Below are 18,020 nucleotides of genomic sequence, written 5' to 3' on the forward strand. Positions count from 1 at the left end.
GAAAACCCAATCTTTCTTTAGAACCTTCTCTTTTGTTTTCTACTCTGATCAAACGTTTTCATCCCTGGTGAAACTCCATTTCTGTAGCAAAAGTGACTCAGAACAGAGCCAAATCTTCTGCTGGTTCATTAATTCTGAATTGAGAGAAAGTTACAAGGTGAAAGTCTCTTCTGGACAATCCAGTCAGCCAACTTCGACGACTGAAAACTGCCACTTCTGCTGTTCACATCACCATGACTTCTATATGAAAGTTGTTCAAAATTGCGTCTTCTATACTGTGCTCGAAAATCATGATAATCCAACGATTAATTCATTCTCACTCTATACTGTGCTCGAAAATCATGATAATCCAACGGTTAATTCATTCTCAATCAAGGTGAGACCGCTTACAGTTCAGTGAAAATCATGTTCTAAGATACCACTGATATTTGATTCTAATTCGTGTTTGCATGTCCAATCCTCTTTCAAATTCAGTTTCTACTCAGATTGGGTCATCTTTCTCCATCGACTTCGAGTTAATTCCATGAAGTTTACATTTCCATCTTGAGTTCACAAAATTGATTTTACAATTGGTAAGATTTGCCTCAATCTGTTGAATTCCATCTTTCCTAGTTCAATTTTCATATAGAATCTTATATTCATTAAGTCTTGTGATACTTAAACTTACCATTTGCCCCCGTTATGACTCGGTCTTTCCCTTTATCTGATATCAAAACCTTGTTATATTGGCTTATTCATACTCAAAAGTTCATTCATATCAGCACCTGACCTTCTGGACTTTTACTTATCAAATCCATAGGGCTCTTGATTGTGTTTATGCTGAGATTTTAGTTCATAAACCTAGACATGTCAAGAATCCATCACCAACTGGTTTGATGTCAATCGGAGTCGAAATGAATTTTTGACAAATTTTCTAAGTTGATAGAATGTTGCTGGAATTTTTAAGAAAACTGCACAGTTCAGTCTGTCTTCGTCCATCTTTTCCCATACTTTCTGAACTCCATTTTTCTTGAAATTTTAATATGTTGTACCTTAACATGTCAACTTAGGATCTGAAAAGTTTCAAGTTCATTGCTCTTAAAATGAATTTTTACTACTTTTCTAAACTTGAGCTGTGCCAACTCTTATATATCTCTTTATCATGTGTCCTACTTTGATAGTCCTTGATTCTGTTGAATCAATTTCCAATGGTTCAGGACTATTTGGCTTTCCATATGAGAACCTTTAAATTCTAGATATAGATAGTGCTACATATTAGAAGCAGAAATAGAATTTCGACACCGAGTTATGGATTTATAGAAAATGGATCATGGGAATGATAGTTTGCGACCTTTATTATTAGGAATGGGGACATGCAGTGGACTTCGATCACCAAAGGAACAATGATAGAGGTGGTGGCTAGTTCGTCGATATGTTTTCCATTGCCAAGCTATCAAGCTACTTCATATTTGATTCCAGGTAGGGAGGCTTCACCCTAGTTAGTGCTATTTTATTCTCTACATTGTTTTTATGGTTTGAAGTGGTTTTTAAGATTTAACACTTGAGTTAATGAGATGACTTGAGAGTGAGCGGGGCATAGTGACTTCCTTGGGTTTCGATCCCCTAAACCTCTGGAGGGGCTGCACGAACGGGATAGTGTCTGACATCCTTTGAGGTGTGACACTAGATCTAGGTGGTGCGGCGTAAATGGACACTCTCGCTACTCTTCACCTGTTGTTGAAGATTTAAATCTTCGGTGAAGATGTAGTTGGCTAGTATTAGACCGGTCATTAGGTTTGATTTTACCCCGGGTACTCATTTGTTTTCATACGGTTTCACATTGGGAGTTCTTAATTTATTTAATTTTATTATATGTTACTCAACTAGCGCCAATTACTATTTGGTTTTCAAACCTAGCTAGGGCTGATGTTTGACGAAAGCTCACCCCTACTATAGTTGGTCTTGCAGGTACTGTGCACGAGGATTGAGGAGAATTTTGGGACTGAGCTGGGTGCTACATTTTTCTTTAACTATTCAGTATATTTACCTACACATTTTTTTCACCTCTGCTTAATTGTTATTGTTTGATAGAGGTGAGTGTTATCTCGTTTTTGTCGATGTTTGCTGAGCTTTTTAACTTCGTATTCAAATGGTTTGAACCAAACTAGAATTTATTTTCAATGTTGTAAGTTGTTGATTCAGGTTTGTTTCACTTAAGTAGTTATGTTTGGAAAACACTCAATTGTTTAGTTATAATGTCATTTTAACAAGTAAGAATAAAGTTTTCAATTTCACCTCGCTTTAAACTCTTCGTTTTCCGCCAACTCTTGCCATTTCATTTCGTTTTCTTTTTAGTTAAATTGCCTTGCGTCTCTTTAGGACATGAGTTAAGCTTGCTTAGCTTATGCTTCTAAAGGTTTGCGGCACTGTAACGTAACCAATTTGGAGAAGTGCAAAATTGGGGCATTACATAATACCCATTAAAACACACGTTTTTTATTTTGAGTAAAAAGGGTGACATTCAGACAACATATTAACGTTTTTTAGCTCAAGATAGAAATATACCTATAATCTGCATTCATCTATAGCCTAAAAGGTAGTCTTATTCAAATAACAGTGATAAAAAAATTCTGTTGTCTGAACATAATGGTTGAAATTTTAAAATTCTCCCCCTCCATGCTCTTTTGACTAAGAGGGATTGATAACATTCATACAACAGATTTAAGGAAATGTGTTGTTTTTTATTTTGAATCAAACCCAAATCGGGTGCCAATATATATATTAATCGAAAGCCATAATATGTCGTTACATATCCTTCCGCATTAGACAAGAAGATAGTGGTAGTACCCACAGTGGTACATACATATAGACCCACTCATTAGACAAATAAATACGTAGACATAACGAGAATCCTCCTTTGGTACTACTCCAGAGGCGCTAGAGAGGTAATAGAGTGCACATAAATGCTTAGCTTCCTAATATAAGGAAATTATTGTAAATAGATAATCTAAAAACATAGGGATGGGCCTAGGGCAAAACACCCTAGCCCAAATTAAAAAGCCCTAGAGGTCCTAGAGAAAAGGCCTAACTCAAGGCCCAGCCAGAAATGGTTGACCCAAGTCCGGACACCATCTCCTTCAGCCATTTGCCTCCTGTACAGGCCGGTGTAGTTCCTCCGCACGACCTCCACCACGAATCCAGAGTCCCGTCGCGGAGCTCCGCCAAGAGACAAAACCAACGCCGCCACGAGCCATCGTCGAAGCAGTGCCCTAACCCGAGCCTCCCACGAGCCCGCTCTGCCGATTCAGCACCGTGCACCGCCGCTGGATCTGGAAGACCTCCATGAGTGCATCGTCCCCGTACAGAAAAACAAACATCCACTCCTAGAGATGTCGCCTGAAACCTTCCGCCAACCAAGCTGCCAATACCTCAAGCCAAAGCCTCTCTCTTGACTTCCCAAGCACTAGCATTCAAGCACCCGTCCGGCATCGACTCGTTAGCGACAAGGCAAACCCTAAACCAACCCCAAGCCGCCACCGGACGAGCAGAAATTCTTCAAACCCTAGACCAAGAGATTCGGGTTTTTTGGAGCTCCAACATTAGGAGTCTCTTTGCTAAGGAAATGTGTTGTTTGAATATAATGGAGTCAATTTATTTATTGGAAAAATTTCAGTTTACCCCCCTGATTTTTGGGCCTAAAATCAGTCTGGTCCTTAAACTTTTTTTTTAATCAGACTGGTCATTGTACTCTCAAACAACATCACCCGAGTCCAAATTCTCAAAATGTGACGTCATACGCTGAGTTGGAGCCGACAAGAGGGCCTACACTTCAGCTTTTTAAACCCTGAAGGAGGGCAGAATGGACATTTCCATTTTAATATAATTTCTAATTTTATTTTTTCTCTACTCTCTCTCTCTCTCCCCCCCCCTTCTCCCCTCTTCTTCTTCTCCTCTATATCGGCAACCACCGCCATAAAAAACCAACAGACACCTCGCAATGGCAAAAGGCCCATCTTTGTCCCAATATGGCCTCTTCTTCTTCCTTCGTCTCATCTCTGAGCCTCTCTCACTCTTCATAACTGAGCTCTCTCAATTTCCACAGTTCCCGATTCTAAGCGAGGAGCCAAATAGAGATCTGGAATTGTCTGTGGCGCCTAGGTTTCATGGTGGCGACGGCGATTAGGAAGACCAAGCTGCACTCTGGCTGGCTCGGCGCCACGGACAGGGATGTCACCGTCACCGGTGTCCAGCTCACCAGCTCTCCTGGGGTTGAGGCCGTCGTCCCGGGAACATAATCTCTCTCTCTCTCTCTACATCTCTTGTTTCCCAACTCTCTGGCCCTAAATCCTTGAGCAGCACCTCTACTTCTATATCCAGTACCATCCAGACCACCCAAACCGCCACCAAATTGAAATTTCTCATCAAACCCACCTTGAATTTCTTCAAGACCAAAAGCTTGAACACCACCAAACCCACCACCAACCTCAGCCCCTCTGCCATTTCCACCACCTCAAAACTAACACCTCCACCATCAAGCCCACCCAGGAGCCTCCAGGAGGCTTTGCTGGACCAGTGATTCACGGCGACATGAAGCCCAACAAGGTGCTGCTAGACTCAGATTTCAATGCCAAGATTGGGGATTTCGGGCCTGCGAGGTTGGAAACAGGGGGCAAGTTGGATCAGGGCGATCAAGTGGTGGAGGTGGAGGAAGAAGATGAGGGAAAGACTAAGAAAAAAAAGATTGAGAAGGGGTTTCGGCGTGGTCGTCGATATAAAGGAGAAGAAGAAGAGGGGGGAGAGAGAGAAAAAAAAAATTAGAAATTATATTAAAATGGAAATGTCCATTCTGCCCTCCTTTAGGGTTTAAAAAGCTGAAGTGTGGGCCCCCTTGTCGGCTCCAACTCAACTTATGACGTCATATTTGAAGAATTTGGACTCGGGTGATGTTGTTTGAGAGTACAATGACCAATCTGATTAAAAAAAACGTTTAAGGACTAATTTTAGGCCCAAAAAACGGTAAACTGAATTTAATCTTTTTTTTGTTTTTGGTCTTTTCTTTTCCCTTTGGAAGCTTTAAGCCCGACACTTTATTCATTTTGTCCAAAATTCTCAACTCTCTGAACTCCACTCTACTGAAAACTCCACCTTCGAAAACACTTTGCTGAAAACTCGAGATCTCCTGCGACGACAAGCCCGCGCGACAGATCTTTTGCATCGCTGTACCGGAACCCTAATCTCGGATTTAGCCGCGGTGGTGCATTTCGATCAAGAAAAAACCCTAGTTTCAATCAACCAGAAAACTCAACCATCGATCAGCTGCTAGAACCGCTCTCACTCACGCTACTTATCGATTTGGGAGTTTTGCGGTTTGGGAATATCGATTTGGTGGTTATCCTGGTCAGAGAACAATGGAGCCATAAATGTTCCTATACGGAAAACCATTCAAGCTTTTCTCGTTTATTTTCATAATCAAGTAAGTAGCCAATTGGATTGCTGTAATATTTCGTCTAAAATGGCTGAAGAGTACTTCGTGTTTAGAACTGTTCTGGGTCTCTCTTTGTTGCAGATAATTTCATGTTGAAGTGTTTATGATAATTATATGTTCAAGGGTTTTCTGTAATCGAATTAAGATTTGGTGGATATGGGTTTTAAGGGAGTACTTAAGGTAATGTCATATTTATGGTTATAGATGCCTCGTTTTGTGATTTGAAGATGCTTCTAGAGAAGTAGTACAGCTAGGCTTGGTTTGAAATTTTATGGTTTTATTATTGGGTTGATTGCAGGTCGATGAATGTGTTCCCAATCCTTCGCCTGTTTCAGATCAGAGCTCTCCAATGAAGGGTCAGTCATATCTATTTTTGAACTTAAATTTTTCATATTTTTCTTTACCAGCACATTGCATGTTGAAGTAGTATAAACTCCTCAATGAAGGTTGAGTGGAACTTGATAAATAGTTATTGACTGCGAAAGAAGTTCAAAACAGTATTGTATATCATGTTTGAACAATTTGTCTTTGAATACTTTATATATAACTGGTTCATGTAGTTTCTGGATTCTTATGCTTTCAATTATTTATCTATGCCTTTGGTCTGCATTTGTTGTTTGTCATGGTAGCCCAAAATTTTGACACGTTCAATTTTCCTCTTTTTGCATGCACTTTAAATTTTACTTCTCTCTTGGTGGCTTGAACATGATAGTGAAGATACTCTGTGATTGAAAGCCTGTCTTTACATGACTCTTGCATATGTCTTACAATAGTCTTTTTTCCTACTTTGAACAAGTATACTCTTAATCATTTATCTTTCATATGTATTTCCAAATTATATACTTACTAATCATTTGATTTTCACTATTCAGGATAGCAGAAGATTTGAGACATCAAATGGTAAAGCTTGTTATACAAAGTCAAGAAAAAGAAAAGGAATGAAGGTAATAATCACACTCTTGAGGTAAAATAAGATATATATTACTTCTCTATGTCTGCTGCAAGTGTATTTATATTTGGTGATTGTAGGATGATGAAGATCCTTCCGAATTTCCATCTATTCCAGAGGAACCCCCTTATGAAAGGTCAGTCACACGGTACTTGTTTAAATAGGTTTACCTTAAAATTTGCACACTTGGTACCTCATGTCATTACAGGTTCATCAAGGTACCTTATACACATTAGCTTATGGCACCAATTATTTGTTTTCTAAATTCTTGCGCATTAATTTTTTTTTCCCTTTCTCTGCAATTGTTCTCTTGCGGAACAATGATTCTGAGAATTGTTCAAAGCATTCCCTTGACTTTTTCTTGCACTTCAAATTGCACTCTTGGTGGTTTTAACTGGATACGGTTTATTTGACATTTGCATGTTTTATGATGGTCTTCAAGTGCTCTTGTCACTATGATGAGTATTGTCTATATGCTTGTAATGATTGATCTTCTATGCAAAGTTCCAGATTCTATCATGTTTCAACAAATTTTGCCTAAAATTCTACATATATTTCTATCATTAATTGTAGGGTCATCAGGGTATCTCGTATCAGCTTGACATAGTGGGCATCATTATGTGGTTTCTGGATTGTTATCTATTTAATTTCCTATATAGGCATTTGTTCTTTTATCATGGTAGGCAATGATTTTGACATTTGAGCAAAGTAGTTCCCTTGAATTTTGGTTGCATATCAATTTTCACTTCTCTCTTGATGATTCTGGATAGTGTTTGCCTGATGCATGCATATGTCCTGTATTTCATTCTCTCATCCACTTTGTACAAGCATTCTCTATTTCTTTTAAGTCATTCATCAACTGTGTGGATTTTAAAATTATATCCATATTAATTATTTAGTTTTACACCATAATTGGGAGACCAGATGATCCTCATAAATCAAAGCTTAGATCATGCAAAGGAAAAGAAGTGAAGGCAAATACTCTTGCTATTAAGGTAAGAATTCTATATCTTTCACATCTTGTTTACTGCTAATTTGCTTATCCAAGTTGTTGGTGGTGGTAGGATGATGAAGATGTGCCCCTTATTATGTCATTATAGGCCGTTAACCCATTAAATAAGAAAGAGTTTCAGGATAAATATATTTACTCAATATGCTTGAGAGTGCAAATGTTCCTGTGCAGAAAGAGCTTATTATCTCTTAATGCTTTCATTGTCATAGATGGCTGTTAGTTTTCTTTGCATGGAGCTGAAGTTCCAGTTTTACCAAAAGTCTTGAAATCAAGTCTTCATTCAGTATTTTCTTTACTGTTGCAATAAAAATTACTATGTTCTCAGAGTCTTCAGTAAGTGTTATAGCACAGTTATGGTTTGACCAAGACTCCCTGCTCTCCCTTGTTGCAGGTGATTTTCCCATAGTGAAAATTCTATGCAAACTTTGAAGGCAAGTGATTGGCATCTTGAAGGAGCTGAGAGCATTTAATATATTCTACAGCCAAGTCACAAGAGAAGAAAAAACAAATGTCCAAGCTCTAGAGTACATTGCAAATTATTTGCTAGTCAGCTTCAATAGTTAGGTCTCATGGAACAATTAATGACTATTTTAGATGTATTATTTGATGGTTGTAATGACATTGGAGTTTCCACAATGAATGGGAACATCAATGAATGACAATAGAAGACTTATGTGTCATCTAAAATACAAGACAACAACAAACTCAAAAAACAATATGTTGTTGGAACAATTGAAAAACAATAGAATAGAAGAAAAAATTTATTGCTCTATATATATTCAGACTACATATTAAATGCAAGTTTAACCGCAAATAAATGTCTTTTGCTATGAGTTAAAATGACAGATAATTGAAATTGAAACTTATTTACAACGACAATAAATTATAGTTGAGACCCAATACTAACAACAAATAATTCTCAATACTGTTATTGAGATGAGAATTAAACCAAATAAGTTAAAGAACTTTGTTGTTGGTCTTCATGTTTGCCCACAGTTTTCTGTCTTCTGAAATCTTGATAACACACACCTGTACTTGTGAGGAATCAATCAGACAACAGAAGACCGAAAACATTTTTGTTGTGTGAATGTAATCAGACAACAGAATTTATACGTTGTCTAATTGCACAAGAGAAGGCAGAGCCTCAGACGACAAAAATTTGTGCAATCAGACGACGCAGATTATCTGTCGTCTGATTGACTTATTGGCATAGTGTCGGCGACACTTAGTTTCACCCTGCCACTAGGTGGCAACGATAATTTGACCATACAAGGAATTCACTACCAACCCAGAGAGACGCTACTGCTAGTAGAAGGTCGCGGCCATTTTCCCGTGCAAGAAACTCGCCGCCTACCTAGAGCAGATAAAGTACACAAGATGCATAAACTGGGACCAACCTCATTGCGTCCTACCAAATATTGGTAGCAACTTATTAACTCAACCACTACCAAGTAAACATAAAAATAATTAAAAACTTTAATATAAAAAAAAAACCCAATGGGCCTACAGAAATACTCCAAGCCCAAGAAACACCAGGCCCACCTTTGGATTAAGGCCGCAAGAGCTCAAACCTTGGACCCAACCCAAAATGAATGTTGCACAGGTAACCCCACTACCATTATAGTACCCCTAAGACCATCTCGCCGCCCTCGCCTTCGAACTCTGACAACCGTCGGTAGAGCACCAACAAATCACCTCTCCGCAAATCCTCGCGAGCCCAGACTGGAGAGCAAACCCAGCACGGGTAACTCCCACCGCCGCTCTCTGCTGCGCGATTCCAAACCAAGCCACACCCAATCTCCACTGGATTTTCAACAAGATCTGAATGTATCTAATCCCATACCAGAAATCTAGATTAGGTTCGCACCTAGCCATACTGCCGCTTACCACCATCTGCCACAAATCCACTACATGTGCAAAGATCATCCCAACCCCAATCTCCAATTGCCTACTTGGGGGCCCATTCTAAGGCCCTGAATGACATTATTGCTCAAAGCTTGTGAGATTAGGGCAGACAAGCCTTCACTGTAGAAAAAATAAATATATAAGAAGATAGAAGGTCACCTTGTCTTATTCCTCGTGTTGGAACAATTGGGTGAAGTTGGTTCTCCTTATACTAAGATAGAGTAACACACAGACATCACACTATTCATAACCAACTGTATCCACCGAGGTGCAAAACCTAGCTTTGTTAAAAATGTCTGAAGAAAGGTCATTCCAATTTGTCATAAGCTTTACTTATATCCAGTTTCAGAGAAAAGAAACCTTTTTCTTACTGCCTAAGCTTGTACATGAAATATGCAGCCTCATTTGCCACAAAGGTGTTGTCAGAGATTAACCTACCTAGTACATAGGCACTCTGCAAGGGAGAAATTATATCCTGTAAATCTGTTGGAGAGGTTCCATCATTCCAAAAGAGGGCAAGGGCCTGAGAATCTTTTTCCTGTGACTCACAGAAACCACCTATAAACCCTAATCTTCTCATGATCGAGTCAAGTAGCTAGGGCTTTCTGTCCTAGGGTTTCAAAGAGAAAGATGACGCTTGGCTTTCTCACATGAACCATATCAATGAGGGCTCATTGTGTTACTATGTCGACAATCCCTCTACAGTGCCATACTAGAACGTTTCCTTGAAGCATTTTAGAGATTGGTGTTGCCGGACAAGGCTTCCATCTTTGATGGCAGTGCAGGGAGTGATGGCGACCTAAGGGTTTCTTATTCGTATTATTCATTTTACTTGTTTTGTGTAGTTTATGAATAAATTTAAGCTACTTTTGTTTATTCAAAAGATGATATAAATTCAAACTAGCTAATTAATACAAAGTGAACTAATGCAATCATATTTTAAGAATGACTCCCCAACATAGCTTTTTAGCTGCTTTGGCTAAAACATACCTTGCTAAAGCTTGTTTTGAGCCATATTAAAAAGCTAAAATAGAGAACCATTAAGAGGATTGCTAGAGACGGATTTTTCTAAACATGCTCTTTAAAATAGTTAAACTTACAGTTAAAATAAAGAATTTGTTGGAGCCATTGTACCCGACTTTGGTTCTCTAATTAATATCTAAATATTTTTGGCTAAAATATATATAAAAGGCTCATTGTAGGGAAAATACATGATCACTCTTGTTGACCAATATATTAATACTGCAACCTAAAGCTACGTGGAAAGTGTTGGACAGCGATAAGGGTGGCTTGTGACTAACTAAATTTTACCATTTATTAGGTATTGAGTTTTAACTCAAAAGATCTCGATACAATTAAGAGTCAGTACCCACTTATAAGTTATATTTTATTTTGTCACTTCTAATGTGAATATCCACTCTCAACAAAGAAAAGAAAGGAAAAAAAAAAACAGCTAAACTCAATTTGCTACCTTGTATATTAGAGTGAATATCAGTTGAGTCCCTACATTTCTAATTTTATCATAAACGGCCCTATGTTTGTCAATTTAATTAGTCTAATACAAACGATGAATTTTAACAGTTAAGTGAACGTGGATTAAGGAGGAGTCCATTCTTTTGACACCGTGGTGATGACCATCAACCTCCCCTTTAAAAATTTTACAGCTGGCCAACTGATCTACCCGTTGTTGTGTAATACGTATGAAAGAAAAGGATAATATTGGGTTTTGATTAGGAAGCAAGAAGCCAAATGACATTTTTGTTATCCTTGGTACTTTTCTTAGTGAAATGTTCTAATATTCAAATAAACAAAGTACATATGTACTGCCATAAAGCGTTCAAATTAATTTAGAGACTTATCGTACGAATTCCTCTCAAATTATAATATATAATTAAGCCCTATATTTTAAGCAGTCATGCATCACATTTGAGAACTATATATTCTAGCGGGCTAGCAAAGCTCGAACTTCATGTGTCATGCATGGACCATCAATATTAATACTTGAAATGGTGAATCACAATTGAGAATTATATACTTTAATTAGCTGGTTAACAGAGCTCCAACTTCATGTGTCATGCATGCATCACCAATATTTATTGAAATGGTGCATCACATTTGAGAATTATATATTTTAGCGGGTTAACAAAGCTCCAACTTCATGTGTCATGCATGGACCATTAATATTAATACTTGAAATGGTCGTAATCAGAAAAGATGTTATATTTAATAGTGTAATTGGATTCCAATTAAAAATGAAGGGTCCCTTATTTGATAACTTAAAACTTTAGCAATTGCACAGGCACGGAACTAAGGGTGTGCTGCAGCACACCCCAACTTTTGGATAAAAATAAAATGATTATATACACCCTAAGTTATAGCACTTCAAACATATATAATATATAAAACTGCAACAACTCTTTGTCTACCCTTTCCCCTCTTTTCTGTCTTTTCTCCCCTGTTATGTCATCCCCCACTTCTCTCCTGACCTTTTCTTCCATTTTCTCCTGTTCTCTGTCTTTTCTCCCCTTTTCTCCTCTTCTCTGTCGTCCCCTCCTCACCTCTCACGCACATCAACGTCGGTCTCTCACCTGGTAGAGGTCACTCTCTCCTTTCCTCAGCACTCTGCGTCTCTGCTCTCATTCCCTCAACTTTATTGAGGTATGAATTTTTTTGATGAAATTAGAATATAATTTAGATTAGAATTTGGGTATTTCTAGATTTTCTAATGTAAGTAATCAAATCTATTGATTCTTAAAAAAGAGATTGAATTTGTATTATTAATTTTGGTTTGGTTAAGTTTGATTAAATTTGACTCTTACATAGTACAAAGTGATTAAGTCCATCTAGTGATGACTCTTCTTGCTCCCTCTAGTTGAATTTGTATTGATATCGAATATTTAATTTTCTATGGTTAGATTTGGGTAACAAAATGCATTTTGTGAATGATATTTTGACAAGTGTTATGCAATTGAGATATTCCATCAAAACGAAGTAGACTATGCCAAATTTTTAAGAATAATTTTTCTTCCCAGCATAAGGTAAATATAGCCCACCTCAAATTTAATTCTTGGTTCCGTGCCTGCAATTGCAGAAAAACATATTACGTGATTGGTAGTAGTCAGTACCTGCTACCATTTAGAAAATTTGTACATATCCCCAATGCTTTTATATTGATTAAGTACTACCAGAAGCAGATTATGCAGAAGCACTTATCTGCGATGAGAATATATAGATTCATTATTCGGCTAGGTTGTGAAGTTGTAATGATTGTACCTTAGAACATAAATAAATAAATTTAGCCACAAAGATAAAACAAAAATGAGGACCACGCATTGAATCATTTGAGAAAAGAACAAACGAACAAACGAACAAACATATAGACCAAATATTAGGTCTGAAATAGAGTTGGCTCGATCAAGATATATTAATATCCACCTAAGGAGCGTAAAGTTATATTAATATTTTTCATACATGCTCTACTTAACTACTTTATGTAATATTTATCACTTTGAGAACTCATGTTACTATTTTGAGGACTTATGTGGTAACTAAAAAAAGTCATGATTAAGATAAATAAGATTCTCATTAGAGTAAAATAGGTAACTAGAAAAAAAAACCTTGTTAAGGTAAATAAGGTCCTCGTTGGAGTAAAGTACGTAGGTTTTCATTTGAGTAATTAAGTCCTAAAAGTAGTGATTGTATATGTTCTCATTTGAGTAATTAAGTTCTAAAAGTGATAATTCTATGTATTTCATATGTTAACATATTGTAGAATTCATTTACCCAATTGTAATTACCTCCTAGTTAGTTCATACTTCATAACCTTTGACTTCATTCTACGTCAAGTATACTCTCTTTCTTTTCAACTTGTTCAATCACTCTTCATAATGACATCGTCAGATCGAGTTGTATAAATAGATGGAGAAGTCGAAGATTGAAGAGATCATCCAAAACGCACTCAAACAAGGTAGCTGTTCTATCTTCCTTACTAAACCCAACCAAATATAACAATGGGATCAGGAGCACCTCTCAAACTTCCCACCATAGATTTCTCCAGGCAAAACCTCAAGCCAGGCACCATCGAGTGGGACTCAGTCAGAGCTCGAGTCCGCTTTGCACTCGAAGAGTATGGTTGCTTTGAGGCTTTGTTTAACAAAGTTCCTTCAGACGTTCGAAAAGGCATATTTGAAGCAACAGAAGAGCTTTTCGACCTCCCTTTACAAACTAAATTGCGAAACGTTTCTCAAAAGCCCTTTCATGGCTATGTCGGGCAATACCCCGTGGTGCCGGTATATGAGAGCATGTGTATTGAGGAAGCAAACGTCTATGGACAAGTTCAAAGTTTCACAAACATTTTTTGGCCTCAACAAAACCCAAATTTTAGGTCAGTACATTCTTTCCCCCGCCTGTATATAGGGGCAACAACTAATATATCTGCTATATTATCTTGTCGGTAAACTCTTACTCTTAATCATACATGCAATAATCCATTGATTAATCCATATACCAAAAAGAAAAATATACTTAATTTCCGGCTGTTGTTCGCATGAGACCTAATAGTTGATTATCAAATGCTTATCTTGCAAATATTGGTTTTCATGGCAGCAAAACTGTTCATTCCTTCTCGGAGAAACTATCTGAGCTGGATCAAATTATAAGGAGAATGATTTTGGAGAGCTTGGGACTTGAGAAATACCTGGAGGAACACATAGGGTCAACAAACTACCTTCTTCAAGTCATGAAATATAAGGGCCCTCAAACCAGCGAGACTAAGCCGTACACCCACACGGATAAGAACATTGTCACCATTCTACACCAAAACCAAGTTGAAGGACTAGAGGTACAAACCAAAGATGGGAAATGGATCAATGTTAAACCTTCGCCGGAGTCATTTATCGCCATGATTGGTGATTCTCTCGATGTGAGTTGCTTTATATATTCTTGATTGTGAAAATACTATCACAGTAATAGTCTAAACGTAAAGAAATCCACAATCAGTGCTTCATATATAGTCTTGCCAAATGCTTATATATGAGATCAAACCATGTATATATCATCTGCGTCTTCACTCATCGCCTATTGGTTTGGGTTAAATGCTCTGATTTTAACAGAAACGGTGAGTTTCGTGTGACGCACATGCTTGGATCCATGAAGTCAGAACTATACTAATTGCTATGTATTTAATTGGTTTAACTATGATAAAACTTGTGCTGATTTGATGTGCAGGCATGGACAAATGGTCGACTGCATTGTCCACATCATCGACACCCGATGACTGGAAATGAGGCTAAGTACTCCACTGCATTGTTCTCTTTCCCAAAAGCAGGTTACATAATAAAAGCCCCAGAGGAGGTTGTGGATGAAGAGCATCCTCTGCTTTTCAAGCCATTCGATAATGTCGAGTTTCTTGGATTTTGCTTTTCAGAGGCTGGTCAGAGAGCTCAATCTGCTTTGAAGACTTATTGTGGTGTCGAAAACTAGATAATATAGCAGGCTAATTTGTGTGATTTAATTACACTTTCTGTACAGTGTAGTGCATATAAAGCAATACAGTATGTATGTGTGTTTGAGAGAGAGAGAGAGAGAATCAACTGCATGTAATAACATATCAACTTTATCTATGTTTGTTTGAACTGGGGGGAAAAAAAATCAACGCAACCGTTTATATGTGCGATTAATGTTTAGAAGTGCAAAATTGTGGCTTTTTTTATAAGTGGAACCACCCTTGCTTATATACTTAATGGCAACTGTTCAATTGGATAGTTTATATAAGCGAGGGATCTTTTACTAAGTAGTTTTCAATTTAACTTATATTTTGGAATATCATATTTAATTGTCTAGCGTTTAACGTTTAACCGAGGGTGTTCGTACTTTTGAGAAAGCCATGTGTATATACATAGGGCTCGTCCACAATCGAATCACTTTTTTTGCTTGTCAACTTAAGGAATTGGTTGTGAGACACATTTATTTATCACAACTTGGCAAATCGACTTTTTAGTTTTGTAAATATTTCATCAAATTGAAATATTGTTAGAGCAACTCCAACAGATTCCCCATATTTTGATTTTTCTCTACTTTAGGGAAAAATAAGCCTTTTGCTCCAACAGATTCCCTATAACTATCCCTATTTTAGGGAAAGTGAGGAAAGAGAAAACCAAATTCCCTATATTTACAGCAAACTCTAAAATTTTAAGGAAGAATATGGAGATTTTAGAGATTGTTGTAAAATAGGGAATCTGTTGGAGTTGGAGAAGAAAAAGAGACTAAAGCTTTAAATTTTGCTTCCATATAATACAGAAATTATAGGGAAGCTGTTGGAGTTGCTCTTAAGGTACTGAAATAGATCACTTCACTTAGGCCCAGTTTGGGATTGATTTTGAAACCTGCTTTTGGTCCCAAAAGCGCTTCTGATAGGATTGAGGGTGTTTGGTAAACTCCAAAATCTGTGCTTCTGGGAGAAGCGCTGCTGCCAACAGCAGGAAATCAAAAGCAGCTCTGAGGAGCTTCTCGTTTCAGCTTTTGCGGAAACCAAATGGAGGATGCGGAGGATTTAATGAAACTTTACAGACTACCAAAATTATCCTTAATGCCCTCTCGAATTTACATCAAATGTCCTAATTTTCTTTGCTTCAGTTCTGGCGTCTTCCCTCTTCTCTCACTGGGTCTGACACTCTGACCCAAATCTCTTCCCTCTTCTTTCACTGGATTTGATCCAAATCTCTTCTCCTAAACAATGTTTGAGTCTTAGATCTATGGTACTTTATTTATCTATTCGAGATATCGTTTATCCCCTTCTCCTTCTCCAATTTTAGTGTTCATATATTTTCCTTCAGTTTCATCGTCTTCAAAAAATTCAGAGAAGAATCTCTCCTCTCTAAGAGGTAATTTTTACATGTTTGGGTTGGGTTCTGGTTATTTATTTGCCTCATGGTTAATATAATATTTGTATTTGATGGACATTCATTATTTCATGTTGGATGTCCGTTGTTGGGTTATGGAGAATCGATGGTAAAGAAATTGATTTCCATAGTGGACATCATCTTCTTGGACTCAGCCGGCTGGTTTGAACCGTTGGATGGATTGACCCACAACTCGGCCTCGTCGAACTCGAAGACTCCGTCAGAGTTGTGAATCGGGTTTTGGGTCGGGAACATGTAGTTGGGTTTGGACTGGAAGCTGGTCATCCTTGACGCCATTGATGGATTGAAGAGAGGAAATGGGTTGGTTTGGCTTGAACTGATTTATAGCTAAGAAGCTAATTTGTGACTTTATTGGCTGAGGTTTTGGCTATGAAAGAAGGTTTACTTTTGGCTCATCGATTCTCCTCTTCTTTGATTTTCGAATCGGATAATCTTCAAATTGGTCAGCTGCAACTTTGTTAGAGAGCATTAGAGAAGTTACAGTTGCTTTTCCGGCATTGGATCAATAGAGATGTTAATCAAGCACAGATCATTTTGCTTGTTTAACTGGCAAGGAGATGTGTTCTCTGGATTGGATTCACAATCCACTATCCTCCTTCCCATTAGTTCAGTTGTTTTGCTGTTCTTCAGCGTGTGACCCTTTTCGTAATTACGCCAATTAAAAATATTTTATTTATAACTTATCAAACACTCAGAATTTACTTTTCATTCTCACAGCACTTCTAAAAAATAGTTTACCAAACACTCAGCTGCTTCCCCTCACAGCAGATTCAGAAGTGTTTTCCCTTACAGCAAAATCAAAAGTGCTTCCCCTCACAGCACAGCAATCCCAAACTAAGCCTTAATCAACCACATATGTTCAACCAGGACCATTTATATGGATAATGATAAATTACAATAATGCCTTAGTGACCGAGTGCAATTGATAGTCTGATACAATCATACAAGTTGTTACAAACTGCAATTGAAGAAGAATTTTATTACCATTAAATGGAAATCAAGGTATCAAAATCAAACCCATTTCTATCTACGGACTACCCAATCGGTATCAAGTTATCATTTATCAAACCCATTTCCATTACCTTAATTAAATGGAAATCAAGTTATCAAACAGTCAAACAAAACTTGCAGCTTGAAGACTTGAAGTGCCGGTCAGCAATTCGGCATTGTCCGCCCCTGTCCAACAATTCAAGTATTCAACATCAAGAATTCAAGATCAAAACATCAGAACCAACAAGATCAAATCGAAAATTCGAAATCGAACCCAAATACCCAATTTACATATCACCAAAAATCAGAATTCAGAAACTCAGATTAAAAAGAAGTCAAGAAGAAGAGAAGAAGAGGAGGAGCCGAGGAGGAGAAGAAGACGGAGAGAGAGATACCTGGAGGCGGAGCTCGGAGACCGGAGACGGGTTTGCTAAATTGCTAGTTGCAGGTTGCTGCACAAGGTGTTCGGGACTCGGGAAACCTCCAAGCTGGGTAGGGCTTGAAAGGCTGGAGGTGGAGCTCGGTGGTGGGGGCTGGGTGGAGCCGGAGACGCCGAAACTCGGGAGAGAAGCAGGTTCGGGACTCGGGAGTTCGGCGGTGGGGCTTGAGATGCTAGAAGTGTTCCAAAATAAAATAATAACCTATATACCTTTTTTTTTTTGTGGACCCAAAAAGCCCGGTGGGGCTTGAGCCCAACCCAGCTTGTGCCTAGATCCGCCCCTGCGTCAAACTCAATAGACAAACTAAAAGCTTTTCGGGTTCAAAACACCTGGGAAAGGG

General features: G+C 38.0%; 1 protein-coding gene and 3 long non-coding RNA genes across 5 annotated transcripts; 3 read left to right on the plus strand and 1 right to left on the minus strand.

Annotated features, from left to right (window-relative positions):
* The first annotated feature begins 320 nt into the window (after positions 1–320).
* On the plus strand, positions 321–2,285 carry LOC133734871 (uncharacterized). Its single transcript, XR_009858629.1, has 3 exons — positions 321–376; positions 475–1,458; positions 1,936–2,285. It is a non-coding gene; the product is annotated as an uncharacterized LOC133734871 (long non-coding RNA).
* Positions 2,286–5,070: 2,785 nt separating this feature from the next.
* Positions 5,071–9,429, plus strand: LOC133734832 (uncharacterized). Of its 2 annotated transcripts, XR_009858602.1 has the most exons (7): positions 5,071–5,452; positions 5,546–5,644; positions 5,763–5,820; positions 6,337–6,408; positions 6,494–6,549; positions 7,338–7,408; positions 7,817–9,429. It is a non-coding gene; the product is annotated as an uncharacterized LOC133734832 (long non-coding RNA). The 2 variants fall into 2 exon arrangements; XR_009858603.1 differs by lacking the exon at positions 5,546–5,644.
* A 3,813-nt stretch (positions 9,430–13,242) lies between these two features.
* On the plus strand, positions 13,243–14,983 carry LOC133733218 (probable 2-oxoglutarate-dependent dioxygenase AOP1). The gene is made up of 3 exons (XM_062160847.1): positions 13,243–13,714; positions 13,936–14,251; positions 14,557–14,983. Exons 1-3 carry the CDS (start codon positions 13,341–13,343, stop codon positions 14,809–14,811), a joined length of 945 nt encoding a protein of 314 aa, XP_062016831.1. The 5' UTR covers positions 13,243–13,340; the 3' UTR covers positions 14,812–14,983.
* A 2,231-nt stretch (positions 14,984–17,214) lies between these two features.
* LOC133734833 (uncharacterized) lies at positions 17,215–17,850 on the minus strand. Its single transcript, XR_009858604.1, has 2 exons — positions 17,636–17,850; positions 17,215–17,426 (listed from the first exon to the last, which is right to left on the minus strand). It is a non-coding gene; the product is annotated as an uncharacterized LOC133734833 (long non-coding RNA).
* Positions 17,851–18,020: the final 170 nt, after the last annotated feature.

This window comes from Rosa rugosa, chromosome 2 (genome assembly GCF_958449725.1).
Source record: "Rosa rugosa chromosome 2, drRosRugo1.1, whole genome shotgun sequence".
NCBI lineage: Eukaryota > Viridiplantae > Streptophyta > Magnoliopsida > Rosales > Rosaceae > Rosa > Rosa rugosa.